General features: G+C 53.8%; 4 protein-coding genes across 4 annotated transcripts; 2 read left to right on the top strand and 2 right to left on the bottom strand.

The window, feature by feature from the left end:
* Positions 1-358: 358 nt before the first annotated feature.
* COCMIDRAFT_3527 (uncharacterized protein) lies at positions 359-4294 on the top strand (the record flags this gene model as incomplete). The annotated part of the gene is made up of 4 exons (XM_007687718.1): positions 359-643; positions 699-2325; positions 2375-2491; positions 2538-4294. The coding sequence occupies 4 exons, from the start codon at positions 359-361 to the stop codon at positions 4292-4294; spliced, it is 3786 nt and encodes a 1261-aa protein (XP_007685908.1).
* Positions 4295-6920: 2626 nt separating this feature from the next.
* COCMIDRAFT_89766 (uncharacterized protein) lies at positions 6921-9478 on the bottom strand (the record flags this gene model as incomplete). The annotated part of the gene is made up of 2 exons (XM_007687772.1): positions 6921-7166; positions 7217-9478. 2 exons carry the CDS (start codon positions 9476-9478, stop codon positions 6921-6923), a joined length of 2508 nt encoding a protein of 835 aa, XP_007685962.1.
* Positions 9479-10536: 1058 nt separating this feature from the next.
* Positions 10537-11579, bottom strand: COCMIDRAFT_89848 (uncharacterized protein; the record flags this gene model as incomplete). Its single annotated transcript, XM_007687773.1, has 2 exons — positions 10537-11459; positions 11546-11579. 2 exons carry the CDS (start codon positions 11577-11579, stop codon positions 10537-10539), a joined length of 957 nt encoding a protein of 318 aa, XP_007685963.1.
* Positions 11580-12883: 1304 nt separating this feature from the next.
* On the top strand, positions 12884-14263 carry COCMIDRAFT_89744 (uncharacterized protein; the record flags this gene model as incomplete). Its single annotated transcript, XM_007687774.1, has 1 exon — positions 12884-14263. One exon carries the CDS (start codon positions 12884-12886, stop codon positions 14261-14263), a length of 1380 nt encoding a protein of 459 aa, XP_007685964.1.
* Positions 14264-14408: the final 145 nt, after the last annotated feature.

The raw sequence follows: 14408 nt of genomic DNA on the forward strand, positions 1-14408 counted from the left end.
AAGCTGTTCACAAAGCTTGGGCTTGGGTAAAGGAATCGTTCAGCGGAGAGACGAGACAGGGTTCACTTTAGCGCATCATTCATGGATTCCGCCCGCAATCTGACCACATGCCGACCGCCGATGTCATGGCCCGCCAACAATCTCTCGAGAACGTGCCAGGGCCCAGCAAACCGCGATTCGACTAATAACAAGACTGCAAGGTTAAGCCTGAGACCGAATCCACACGAGAAACTGGCGACCTGTTACGCGATCCTCGAATTGGAACTTGCAGCCCCTCGGCCCCTCTGACTAGCATCCAGCTCACTCAAGCTGCCTGTGTTCTTTGGGCATGGGGCGCTGACTTGAGCCTACGTAGAGAATGGAGGCCTTTCCTTCAGACTTTGTGGTCCACAACCTACCTCTGATAGTCCTCTCTGGCCTGGCCACGAGCAAAGAAGTCGATCCACCCCCACCTGTTCAGCAAGTGCTTCCTGGGAGGGCCGTTACAAACATCAACTCGGAGATAGCGCCCGTCGAAGGCGAACGCGCAAATGAGCTCCTCGCTGAGTTTCTGCGTGCCGATGCAACCAATGCGCCGTGGAATTCGCGGGGGTTAGGTCGCAGAGGCCTCACGTACAGCTTCAGGATACGGAGTGTAGGAAGGGTACGGACGCCCGCAAACAAACATGGCGAAGGAGCGACGGGCTGATGTCTGCTAGAACTTCCAGCTGCCCCCGCACAAGGCAGATGCGCCCTCTCACTCCGAGACCACGCCCCCGGGCAGTCCCACTATTGCTGCAGCGACTTCGTGGATTCTTCATTCACCCATATCGCCCCTCTCGCCCGGAGCCCCTTCCTTTCCAGATGGTGTCATCGCTCCCGCTTGGGTTGCGAAGCACCAGCACTACATACCCGCTGTGTTCGTTTCATTCTTCAATTTCACCACCGACCCCATTACAAACAGCTTGCATGACAACCAGCTGAAGACGGAGATCAACAAGATCAAAGGCCAAATACAAAAGTCTGACTACCGCACAAAGTATGTGGTGGTGTTGTTGAGCGACAAGACGATACTGGAAGCGCCAGATATTGAGGAAAGGCTTGCCACCATCCGCCGTGCGACGGGCCTTGACCCAAAGAGCTCTCTTTTCTTCTTGCCCCCAAGAACGTCACGGGTTGAATTAGAGGCATTTGTCACGTCAGTCCTCGCCATATTACACCCTGTCTGCGTAGAGTACTATCGTGACCTCACAAAGCATGCACGGAGAAAGAAGAATCGAGGTACTATTCCTCCTCCTACAGCACCTCCTACACGTGGAACTTCCCAGACGTTATCATATCCTGGCTGGGGGGTTCGCTATGACTTCAAATTAGCCATCTTCGCCGAATTTCGCCAAGAGATGGACGCTGCGCAACGGCACTACAATGCTGCTTTGGAGGCATTGTTTGGAGCCGAAGGTCTGTTTGAAACTACAGCGAGTTGGTCACCACGATGGGATGAGATACGATTGCTTTCAGACATCATCGCCTTACGGCATATTCGCTGTCAGCTCTGGAACAATTACCCTACTTCTGCCGTGCAGACCTGGCTTCGCTACAAGTACAAGCTGCAGGATGTGCTGGATCGCCGAGGAAAAGGCACTGCAAATTATGGCTGGCAAGCATGGGAGTCTAGATGGGCCCAAGCCATGGCAGAAATCGTTCAGCGGACAGATTTACCCGTCTTCAAGACAACAGACCCCAAGTCAGAATCAGATCCTTTGACAGAGATCCCAATCTCTCTGTTCTCGGAACCTGAAAAACAATTTCTAATAGGAGAAAGACTACCGCCATGGGAGCTGCTCCACCACGCTGGTTATTGGCACAAAATCGCCAGTGATCATGCCAAGAGGCGTTACATCTTGGCTCGGGAAATGCCTGAAGAGGATCGGACACCGCCGGGCATGTCTCCCGCGGCGAAGGTGTCGTCCCGGAGTCAAATATACGATAGCTATCTTGTTCCACAGCCGCATGAAGAGTACCCATTACCCGGTGTTGGAGGGAACGGTTTCGAGCATTGGAAAGACATTTCTTCCAAGATGAACGATGCAATTGCTCAATTCAAAGCCCGAGGACAGCACCGTAAAGTAGGCCAGTTACAATTAGAGGTCGCTCGGACACTTTTGCATGTCAACAGGTTCGAAGATGCCTTCAAGGTATTACGTCCGCTTTGGGAGACCATGTCCTGGAGGAAAGAAAAGTGGTGGAATCTCGCTTCAGAAGTAGTTTGGGCCTTACACGAGTGCGCCTTGCGAGTGCAAGATGCTGAGGCTTATCTCGCTACTGAATGGGAGTTGTACTGTCAAAGTCAGTATCGTCACGCGTTAATAATGTTGTCCCCGCTAATTCCATTCAGCAATCCCTGGCAAGACAAAGTACAAATATGATCTTATGAAATGCTTGGACTCTTTCACAAAAGCAGCAGATGGCAAAGTCAAAGTGAACCTGAATGCTAAAGAACACATCTCTTGTCGTAGGTGCGACCTTGTCTTTCAGCAGAGCCAGTACTAACGGAACAGTGTCTGTATCTTTTGCCTTTTCTGAAGCCGAAGGTAATGTGGGCGAACCGCTGCAATCGCAGATTGCAATCACTTCGAATGCTCGCCCAGGGTCTACTCCCATTACCTTGTCATTCTTGCAATACCAATTCAGCGGCGGCTTAGCGGAAGTTCGCCTGACGCACCAAGAAGGCGAAGAACCCTCTGAGCATGCCTCCAGGATGTACTCCTGTACATTAGATGAGGTCCAGTCAGCGACTGGAAAGCCTCAGTGGACAGGAACCGCTGACTTGACACTACATGCTGGCCAGACCAAAGTTTACAGCGTGCCGCTCATTTTCCGTGAGTCTGGTGATGTCGATGTTACCGCTTGCGTGTTGGGGGTTAGCACCGAGCGATTTGATCTCGTCTCCTCTAGTACAGATATTGAGATTCCTATTCATCCACTATGGTGGATCGAATCAAACAAAAACATCAAATCAAGGTTGCTGAAGCACGGCTCGGGCATGTCAGTTCACATACTGCCCAAGCCACCAAAGATGGAAATCAGCCTGCCAGACATTCGCGATCAATACTATACTGACGAGCAGGTCACTCTTGCGATTGAGATAATCAATCAGGAAGACGAGGATACTGAAGCTGTTCTCGAAGTTCGAATCCTTGGTCGCTCAAAAGACTCTCTCGCATATACCTGGGTTGATCGCCCAGCATCGTCACCGATGAAGGAAGTACCGCCGGCGCTTGATGGCTCGACTGATGTGGATCTGCCTGGCCATGTAGTCGGCAAACTCGCTCAAGGAGCACGTACAACTGAGCGAATCCGCTTTACGGCCCCGCCCGACCCAGCCGACTACGCGTTAGAAGTCAAGGTTTTATACCACGTGCTCAGCGACCGCGATATTCCCATCTCCAAGATCATGGTAGCGGACATAGTCTTCAACGCCCCCTTTGAAGCCAGCTACGACCTGAACGCACGCGTACACCCCGATCCATGGCCCAGTTACTTTGAGCTCCAAGAAGCCGAAAGTAACATGAGTCCCGAGTCGTCCGATGCATTCGGCATAGCCCAGAAATGGGGCCTACGCGCCAAAGTCGCCTCCTTCGCCGACGAGCACCTCATCGTCAGCGACCTCGCCGTTGAAGTCCACAGCATTCACGGCGGTGCCACCTGCGACGTGACCAAAGAATTTGAAATCAGCGAGACACGTATGGAGCCCCAAGTCCTCAGCGAATGGAGCTTCAGCCTCGACATTCGCAAAAACAATCTCGAAGAACGACGCTCCACCGCTCTCGACACTACACTCAATATCACTTGGCAGCGTACTTCAGACCCCTCTGCCCTCCCCGTAACTTCTTCTTTACCCATTCCCCGCATCCAAATCCCCTCATCTGAACCGCGCGTCCTAGCCCGCTCCCACTTTTCCCCATCAATCCCCTCGCTCATCCACCTCGACTACGTCCTCGAAAACCCAACCATGCACTTTTTAACCTTTGAACTCGCAATGGAGGCCAGCGAGACATTCGGGTTTAGCGGTCCCAAGCTACGCACGCTGCATCTTTTACCCATGAGTCGTCAGACGGTGCGGTATAATTTGCTGTCGAGTGTTGAGGGAGACTGGATTACACCGAATTTGAAAGTGACGGATCGGTATTTCAATAAGACGCTGAAGGTGCAGGGGACGGAGGGGATGAGGGCGGATAAGAAGGGTGTGGGGATTTGGGTTCCCGGTGGGGACGAGGAGGATGGAAAGGCGGAGGGAGAGGTAGAAGGGGGGTAATAGCTGGAAAGAGCGTCTAGTGTAGAGAGAGAGAGACTAGGAGAAAGGGATGGGAAATGTATTCCAGTTTTATTTTGCTTCGTGCATTTATCAAAACGTTATTGATGTACATAGATACAAATGCATCAATCAAGCCATATTCCCTGCGTATCTTCCTCCTCTTCCGTAGTCAAACAAAAAACATTTCAACCGACCAATGCATAGATGAAATCATTAATGCCTTTCTTCTTTCCTTCTTTCCTCCTTTCCTTCCTTCCTTCAATCACCCCTCCCCCTCCCCCTCCCCAACCCCACAGGATCCCTCCCAGGACTCCTCCAATACCGCCATAAATCCGCATCATCCCCCCACTCTCCCACCGCGAGCTGTAGTCCCTCTTTCCTTTCTTCCTTGTCATGCTGCACATTATTGCGACGTGGAGAAGAAGGCCTGGTGATATGCGGCGTTAACATTGTAATGTCTATATTGATCTGAGACGTCATCTGTTAATTGGTTGGTACTTGATGACGCGGACGAAGTGGTAGGATAGGAGAGATGGGAATGGGAAGGGGAAGGGGAAGAGGGAGGGAAGGCATACTGTTGTTGGTCATGGCTCGTGTCTGAATAGATTGGAGTTTCAAAGTCGGTGGCTGCGTGGGAGAGAATGTTGGGGTCTATGGGGGGGATTTGGGTTGAAGAAGGGGGTTGTGATTGTTGAGGGTTGCTGGTTTGTTGGGTGGTGGGGATTGTAGAAGGAGTAGTGGTGGTGGTGGCGGCGGTACCCTCAACTTCGACAATCTTGTCTTCCTGGACTCTGACTTCGCGGTCGCGCAGGCGGCGCATGAGGGTTAGGAACTGGGAGTTTTGGAATTTCTCGCTCGTGTTGTCTGCGACGCGTTCGAGGAGGCGGCCTGCGGTTGCGGCCATTTCGTCGTCGTCGTTTGGTTTGGGCTGTTCTTGTTGCTTTTGCTCTTCCTCGGGCTGTGGCTGCATGCGTTGGAGTGGCTCCGCTGTTCGCATGTAGCCTGCTGCTTCGAGGTCTTTCCAGATTTGCTCTTCGGACATGGGGACGCGCGTGCCGAGAGGGTATTGCGACATGAGGCGCTCGTTGATTGCTTTGATGAGGCTTTCGGCGCGGGTCTTGACTTCTTGGGGAGCATCACGGTTCACAATTCTCTGCAGGGAATCGACAACCCATCTTCCTTCGTTTGCGTCTTGTATTAAAGATCCGTTTCGCTCCATCTGGCTCATATTCTCCAGGTATGCCACTGCTTCAGAAGTTCGTCCAAGGCCCGTTTCGCTCCATACCTGAATGGCAGAGTATACAGCTGGAAAGCACAGTCAGCAACTGTAGTGAGCGCGGCGGATACTACAAACCTGGACGCGTTTCACGTATCCGTTGAAGGAGAGGATCCATCTCACCCGGCCGGTCCAAGTTCAGCGCTTCTTGCGCTGGCTGTGCATGTGCCTGCTCTGCTTCGACAACCTCCATCATATCTTGCTGCGCCTGGGCAAACGCCTGTTCAAAGGCCGCCTCATCGAAAGCGGGTACATTGTCTTGCGCCCGCTGCTTCCCCTGTGCTACGTCGGACATTTGCGCGTTCTGGAAACTTGGTGTTTGCATGTACGCTTGTCCTCCAAATCCACCCATGCCATACCCCGACATACCTCCAAAAGTGTTCTGCTGTAACGCGGGAGCCTGCGCGACCGGCGCCTGCTGCTTCAAAAAGTCCTGATGCCATGCTGACGCCGCGCTTGCTGCTTGTGGTCTTTGTTGCTGGAACGCTTGTGGAGGTGGACCGCTGACATTCAGACGCTGAAAGTCAGCAGCCCAGTCGGGTGCTTGAGGCGCTTGCGCGAATTGAGGAGGAGGCTGTGCGAAGCGTGGAGCAAACTGCTGGAAGTCTTGCGGCCGACCAGGTCGGCCAGCCTGAAAGGCGTCGAACTCGGAATCCAACGCCCCTACATTTGGCCCTGGTGCTGACCTAAACCCCTATGTGACTGTTAGACTCTCATATGGTGTCTAGTCGCCTGGAATCGTGACATGCCTGCGCTGGTGATTGTCTGCCGACCAGCCGGTCTTGCTGCAGCGTCCGATCAACGGTCGTGTGTTTTTGGAAATTCTGAAGGGCATTCGAGGGCCCGCAAAGTGCGTCCGCCATAATTTCAAGAACAAAAGGGTATCGACGCTGGCTAAAAACAAATGGTGGAAGATGCTTGGAACTACGTCGCGGCGAACCGTGGTCGTTGTTCTGATGATCAAAAGCCGAGGCTCGCTGGAGCGAGCCGAAATCGCCCCACGCCCTTGCATGTCGTCACATGCTACCTGCAACAGACCTGACAACCACGTACCACGTGCTATGCTACTCTCTCCACGTTATGATTTACGCCAGTTGGAACTAGATGGCACGGCACTAGTGAGGCCTTGGTCACTACCTGAATCTCATACAACACATCAGAAGCTAAGTCGCGCATATGTTACGTTCGCATAATCGTTTCAATTCACTCGCTACGTGCATACATACATACGACAGAGGAGAGAAGCCAAGAAGAAAAGGACAACGTCTGAAAGCATCGAGAAAAGAAACAAACTGGTATATCATAAGTGAAGAAGAACAACACGAATAAATGCAACAGTTCGACAGCAACTTATCGCCAAATCATATCTCCCAAGCTCACATTGGTCCGACTAGAAGAGACACCAACAGCGCTCCTGGAGCGGGATCGAGACTTTCTACGCACAAAGGCGTACTCCTTCTTGCCTCTGCTATCGCGACCTTCGGCCTCGATGAAGAGCTTGCTGCCGTGGCTCGAGCGAAGGCGGCGTGTGTGTTCGAAGAGGATATCCGTCTCGCGTTGCGACATCTCGCGAAGGACAATAATGTACTCTGGGTTCTGCTTGTTTGTTAATACTAGGCCAACTATCAAGGACGCATCAAACTTACAACATCGTATTCATAGGGAATGTCATAGTAGTGGAGGGTCTCGACGTCAAGATGGCTGACGTGGACCTTGGCGTAGGTTGGCGTAGGTGCAATGGCATGGTGTTGTTGTTGGTGGTGGTGGTGGTGTTGTTGTTGGTGATGATGAGGCGAGAGTGCAATCTGGGGAATGGGGTTGTTTGGCAGCATGCCTTGTTGCAATTCGCGTTGCTTCTCAGGATTCACGAGGACTTGGATCTGATTGTCCTGGAAGCCGAATTGGGAAAGCCTCTTGCGCATTGCCTCTTCAAGCTCCTTCTCTTGCTCTTCCTTCTTCTTCTTTTCTTCCTCTTGCCTCTCCTTCTCCTTGCGCATAAAGGCATCATACTCTTCCTTGTCCTTTCGCTTCTTTTCTTCCTCCTCCATCTTGAGCTTCAGGATCATCTCTTCTCTCGCCTTCTTCTCCTTCTCGGCGTCGAGGATCTTCTTGCGTTCATACTCGTAGATGATGCGGTCACGCTCGGCCTGGGCTTCGGCTTCGGCTTTGGCCTTCTTTCGCTCGTAGTCCTCAACGGCACGTCGCTGCGCTTCCTCTGCTTCCCTTGCCTGCTTGGCCAGTTTGGCCTCATTCTCGGCAATGATGCGCTTACGCTCTTCTTCTTTTGCCCTCTCCTGAAGCTCGCGCTCCCGCGCCTCCTTCTCCATCTTGGCTGTATTCTCGGCAATGATGCGCTTACGCTCTTCCTCCTTTGCCTTCTCCTGAAGCTCGCGCTCCCGCGCCTCTTTCTCCATCTTGGCTGTGTTCGCAGCAATGATACGCTGGCGCTCTGCCTCCTCCTTTTTCTTTTTCTTCTCCAAGTCGGCTAGAATCTTTTCGCGCTGTTCCTCTGCCTCACGCTCTTCCTGGGCTTGTTTGAGTCGGCTCTCTGCGAGTATGTGCCTGCGCTCTTCGTCCTCCTGCCTCTTTCGTCTCTCCATGTCAGCCATGATCTTGTCACGCTGGTCCTCTGCCTCGCGTTGCTCCCGTGCTTGCTTCAGGCGGGTCTCGGCAAGGATATGCTTGCGCTCTTCTTCTTGCTCTCGCTTCTCTTTCTCGAAATCAGCGAGGATCTTGTCACGCTGCTCAGCCGCTTCTCGCTGCTCGCGAGACATCTTTGCTCGGTTCTCGGCAATGATGGCCTTGCGTTTCCTCTCTTCTTCAACCTCCTGTCGCTCGCGCTCGCGCTCTTCGCGTTCTCGCTTGAGGTCCCACTCGCGGCGCATGTTCTGTTCGAACCTTCGAAGGTTTTCTTCCTCACGCTCGCGCTCCCTTCTGTCGGTGATGTACTCAAGCTCCATTCGACGCCTCAGGAGCTCTTCGCGGTTCTTCATCTCATCCTCTTGTCGTTCCCGCTCGAGCTTTTCCTCGGCCTCTCTCAGTCGCTGCTCGGAGAGTGCCAGCTTCACCTTGTCTTCGGCACTGTGGTCAGGCGAATGATGGCGATGGTGCTGCTGATTGTATCGCTCGATCTGGCGTCGCTCTCGCTCTCGCTCAAAGTGCTCTCGCTCACGCTCTCGCTCCAAGTGATCTCGCTCACGCTCCCGCTCCAGTCGGTCGCGCTCTCGCTCATTTTCGTATCGCTCTCTTTCACGCTCCGTCTCGAGATCCTTGAGACGCTGTTCAGCCAGGGTAAGTTTGATCTTGTCGGTATAGTCATGTTCTGGCGAAGAGCGACGCTCGTGGTATCTCTCTAGGCGCTCTCTTTCCCGCTCCAACTCGAGATCTTTGAGCCGTTGCTCGGCAAGGGTCAATTTGATCTTGTCGGTGTAGTCAGGCTCAGGCGTGCGGTGATGTTCTTGGTACTCGTGTCGGGAGCGAGAACGCTGCTCCTTTCTCAAGTCTGCCCTCAGTGCAGTGATTTCCTCTTCGAGCTCAAAGGCACCAGGCATGTTGCGCTTCACCTCTAACCGACCGCGGGGGCTGGAGTCACGGCTCTTTTGCTCGGTACGTACTTGGGGGCTACTCTCATTTTCCATGCGAGTGGTGTTGTAAATGGTCACGTTGGGAACTGGCGCGTGACCTTGGGAGCGAGTACGGTGGAGAGAGGTAGTGTAGTGTACTTCTGGAGCGAGGAACTCACTGGTACGACGAGCATGGTCGGGACGAAGGATGGCGTCGTCTCGAGCTTTTGGTGGTGGCAGAGGGGAGGAGCCACGGACATGGCGGGCGCTGGACATGACACGATCCTTCCTACTGTACCACTCGTCGTCCTCATAGCGGTCATCCCACACGTCTGAAAGCACCATGATGGGTATGGGAAGGCAAGGGAATGTGGGGAAAAACGGGCAAAAGGTGTTGAGTGCTGGGATGTAAAAGGCACAATGGTCAAGGAAGGCGGGAATCAGTGCAGGGCGGTTTTGTGTCTTTGTCTCGGGTGCGGCGTGAGCAGCAAGCGAGGTGACGCAAGTAAGCAGAAAGGAATCAGCTCGAAAGTGCGGCGGAGGGGATTTTGAGAGGAGACGAGGACGCGGTCAAGTCACATTTTTGGGGGCTGAAATGCTCCCGCGATGCAGCTAGTCATCAGGCAGCTGCCGCCAGGGCTGAGGCCGGGGGGGCACTACAGGCGCTGGTCTGCTGAACACCGACTAGCCTGTCGCCCTTGGCCAGCTGTCTGCAGCCAGATAGATGGGTGGCGGTAAGCATGGCGAAACTACACCACGTTATCCTCTTTGATACTGCCATGGCGTGTTGTGCGATAATGGCCATGTCTCTTGCTATGCCATGCAGTGCTGGATGAAAGAGGCTGTGGTATGGTGGGGCGACGTCTAGTTTGGCGCCGCTAGGAAAGCGCGCTTGACACAACCCCTCCCCTCTTTCCCATTGCAGTCGCAGCGGGGGGCGGGATGCCTGTCACGTGCCCGCTATCTGTGCTGCTGTCAGCCTCAGCTCTGCTACAGTACACTGAAGCTCGCACTTGCACTACCATTCATCACATGTCACTCGCTGTGCGCTGTTCGCTGTGTACAATGTTCGCGAGATACAAGCTGCATGGCACATGTCTAGCTTGCCAGCGCTCCATGAAACAGGCTGCTCACGTGCAAGTAAGCTCTCAAGTGTGTGTGTGTGTGTGGCGCCAGCGACATCGGCTATTCCTGGCCCCCAACCAAAGATAGCTATCCCAGGGATTTGCATCCAAAGATAGCAGTCTCAGGAACGCCAAATTCATGCACCTGCTGCAAGCGATCGGAAATTACTTGTGCATCTTGTCCTGATATTCGAGTAGAGCGAAGAGATACCTAGCCGGGGCCCATCAACGCCGCCGCCCATGCACTTACAGTTGTATAATAATACAGTGTGCCAGCCTTTACATCTTATCCTCGACCACCTCCTTGAGGCTCGCCGCGCGTCGAATCAGTTCTTCGTAGACGGTCCACGCGAGCGCACTGCTCATTGCTTTCCTGGCAATCCTAATGCCGAGCCCGTCGAACAAGCTTCGCACCCCTTCCTCGGCAAGCATCTTCTTACCTGCTTGTATCGTATTTCCGTATTGGTCGGGCATGAGTTGGATGCGAGTCTTGATGGCATCAAACGGATTCGTCACCGTTGTCCCTAGACCAGCTGCCGCTACTCCCGAGACAAAGTTGATGCCGGCCGACGTGCTCGATGAGAGCTTGGTCGCTGCGCCCGACGTCTCTTCGATTTTGCTTGCCAAGCTCGACAGTCTTCGCTTCGACTGCTCATAAAACAAAACATAGAGCCCTGCATATGGCGCATCGCGCACCGCGGTTGCACCAAACCCAGCAAAGAAGCCCTTGAGTCCCTCGGTGCGGAAAATATCCCTTGATGCCGAAAACATGGAATTGTAAGAGTACAGATTGCTCTCATATCGCACTTTGAGGACTGTGATTGGCATCATGACAAAGCCGGCCCATGTGCGTGCAAATGCTCCCGTGGCGAGGTTGGCCGTGTTGCTCAGCTTTGGCAGCGAGCTCGAATGCTCGCCTCCCCTCAGCGACACATCCGCCCTCGCTGCCGCAACCAGGCTGGCTCTATGTCGCAGCGCATTGAGACTGGAGAAGTAGATGGCAGAGCCAAAGCCTGTGCGTAATGTACTGGGCAGTGTGCCCCTCCAAAACTGCCGGATAGGATTCGGTCCGCTTGCGATGGATTGGATGGTTCCAAAAAGAGTGCTTGAGCGAGACTGTTGGACACGTGTCTTGAGGAGGTCGGCAGGTTGGAGGAGAACTGCAGACAGAATGCCTGAGTTCAAGCCAGCAAAGAAATGGACTGAGCCCGTGTGTCAGCCACTTGGGTCTTGCTGCCATGCTCTTGCTATGCTGTGCTTTGCTCTACTCTACTCTGTCCACACTTACAGTAAGAAGACGGGCGCTTTCCGCCATCTGACATTGCCGCGCCGTCAATTGTTCAAATGTGCTATGTCGAGATTGAATGGGTTGCACTACACATGATAGCAACAGCTGTGAATATTAGAGACGGACAGACTGAAATGGGGACAGTCCAACGGGTGCCGCGAAAAAAAGTTAATGACGTTTCGACGACAAGTTCCGAGCGCCGGCGGGTCGGTACGCCGAACCACAGGCTGACGCTCCCATGCCGCCTTGGGAATGCCCAGCAGATGGCATGTGATTAGTTCTCGGGACCCAAGTCTTGATCCAAACTACCGTGCCTACACAGCTGCTCGAGGTGAATACTGCCCTCCATGTTCACGGGTTGGATGCTCGCTACAGCGCCATGTGGGTAGGCAAATCGGATGCGTAAGCCGCCAGTCACACAAGCCCTTCCAACTCCCCGATTCTTTCCTGGCGAGTCGGTCCGCCATCGAGGCCTTGGGCGCAAGCCAAGGGCTCTTCGTGCCCACGCCACGACGCCAGGGCGGGATACAGATGACTCACCCTGGCTTCTGCTCTCACCGTCTTCATTGTGGTCCAACATTGTCCATGTCTTTTTTGTGTTGCTCCACGAGTCAACCAAAGCATGGTCTTTGCTTGTCCAGCTCCAGGACAGCGGGTCCTACATGGCCTCACCTAGATTCCAGAGCCCGTGTTGTCGGTCTAGCAGCACGAGGCTAGCGGGGTGAATCTGGGGTATCAGCGTGGCTGATCCAGACTGCCAGCCAAGACCACCACGCTTCCTTGGCTCTCTCCCGCCTCCAACTCCTCTGCGGAATCAATAGGATTGGAACTGAAACTCTGCTGCGGCTGATATGTCTCTGAAATCCCCACGGCCTATGTTGGGTCGCACCGTCCCATGAAACAAGACGGCCGCTATACTATAGTCTTATTCACTACCAGCATCCCATGCCGACAACACAGTACAAACCCGCATGTGTGCCCAAGTACCTGTCTTGATCCCAACTGCTTCATGGTCTCTCCCGGTCAGCGGAAAAACCTGCCAAGCACTTCAAGAGGCCCAAGGCAAAAGACAAACAATATGTAGTCCCAATAAAGCCTATACTCAGCCTCCGTTTCCAAGAAAGAGTCCTCTGACCTTCCATTATCATCTTTCAGCTGCATGCCCAGACGTCCCGCATTGCTTGGCACGCTTCCCACCCCCGGCAAACATTCTCCTCGTACCAGCTACACTGATAGCCGCGTGGCCGGGCCTGAAGCCAATCGTTTGTACCCGCTCTTTTTTCTCTTAAGCCCCAAAGGTCCCTGCATGGCTGATCTCATTATACCTCTACAGCAAACATGACGGTCCCGGCACTAAGAGTTACCGTAGACGGCGACAACAACAAGATATACCAAGCAGGAGAAAAGGTCAAGGGTCAAGTCTGGTTAGCAGTAGAAGAGCAAAAGGAGGTTGAATCACTGAAGTTGATTTTTGCTGGGAGTTGTATTACCAAAACCACTAGGCCAGTGCATACACATGGCAACAACGATGCCACTCCATCAAGACAGACCTACGAAGAAAAGATACGGCTATTCAACCGAGAAAAACAACTGCTTTCCCACTGCAGACTTGGACCAAAGAAATATTCCTGGAATTTTGAATTCATCTTCCCAGCTTCCACTGAACCTCAGTACAAACGCTCGACACATGGAGACAGCTACCTCTGGGAACCACATCCACTCCCACCGACATTCAATCTAAAAACAGACGCTCCAGACGGCACAGCCCAAATATCCTACTTCGTCCAAGCACGACTCATCCTCTCCGGCTCCACAGAAACAAAGCGAAGCAAGCAACCCCTCCGCTACCACCCCAACCCCCCCACCTACTCCCTCTCCCGCTCCCGCTCCACCTCCTCCGTCCTCTACGGCCAATCCTGGAAGCCCACGCGGGAAAAAGACGAATCCCGCGTAAAAAAAGTCTTCTCGGGCGTCTCCATGAACTCCACTCCCCGCATAGTCCCCACACTCTACCACCCCATCCGCGTCGGCCCCGGCGACCACATCCCCCTCTCCCTCAACCTCCTCAACGCCCGCGACCCCGCCAACCACGCCGCCCGCCACTGCACCATCTCCACCCTCTCCGTCACCATATCCACCTACTCCACCACCATGTGCGGAAACTCAACCGCCTACCCCGAAGACAGCGTCGCCAAACACGTAACCTGCATCTCACGCTCCAACATGCAAACACCGCTTCCCTTCAACAAAACCCTAGCCTTGACCTCGACTTCCTTCCGCCTCCTAGACGACGCAGAATGCATCCCCTCGTTCAAAACCTACACCGTAACCCGCCGCTACACGCTAGGCGTTACAATCGGTATCCAGTACAACAACCAGACCTTTGAAGTCAAATCCACCACGCCCCTCGAGATCCTGCCCCGCACACGCAGAGATGTCGCGTCGTCGTCGCCGTTGACGCCGCAACAGCAGCAGCAGCACCACGAAGAAGACCTGGATCCAGAGCCCCTGCCCGTATATAGTCCCAGCGTGCCAGACAGGGAATACGCTCCGCATTACGAAGATGTCTGCAGTGCCTTGCTGAGGGTGCCGTCCACTGCCGACTCCGTGCTTTCGAGGCTCGAATCCAGGAGTTCGAGTTTGTTCTCGAGGGCCTCTGAGGGGGTTAGTACGGTGGCGAGTACGCCGGGCGTGGAGGTCGAGCAGATGGGGGTTTGAGAGGGTTGCGTAATGGTGTTGTTTCTTCCTTATGACAATCGGATATTCGGGAGGGATATGATGGGACGAAAAACTTCAACGTTTAGTCTTTTTTTTTTGTTTTCGTCTTCGCAAATTTCTTGGGGAAATGGAAAGGGGGGGGGGG

This window comes from Bipolaris oryzae (assembly GCF_000523455.1).
Source record: "Bipolaris oryzae ATCC 44560 unplaced genomic scaffold scaffold_33, whole genome shotgun sequence".
In the NCBI taxonomy this organism is placed as follows: Eukaryota; Fungi; Ascomycota; class Dothideomycetes; order Pleosporales; family Pleosporaceae; genus Bipolaris; species Bipolaris oryzae.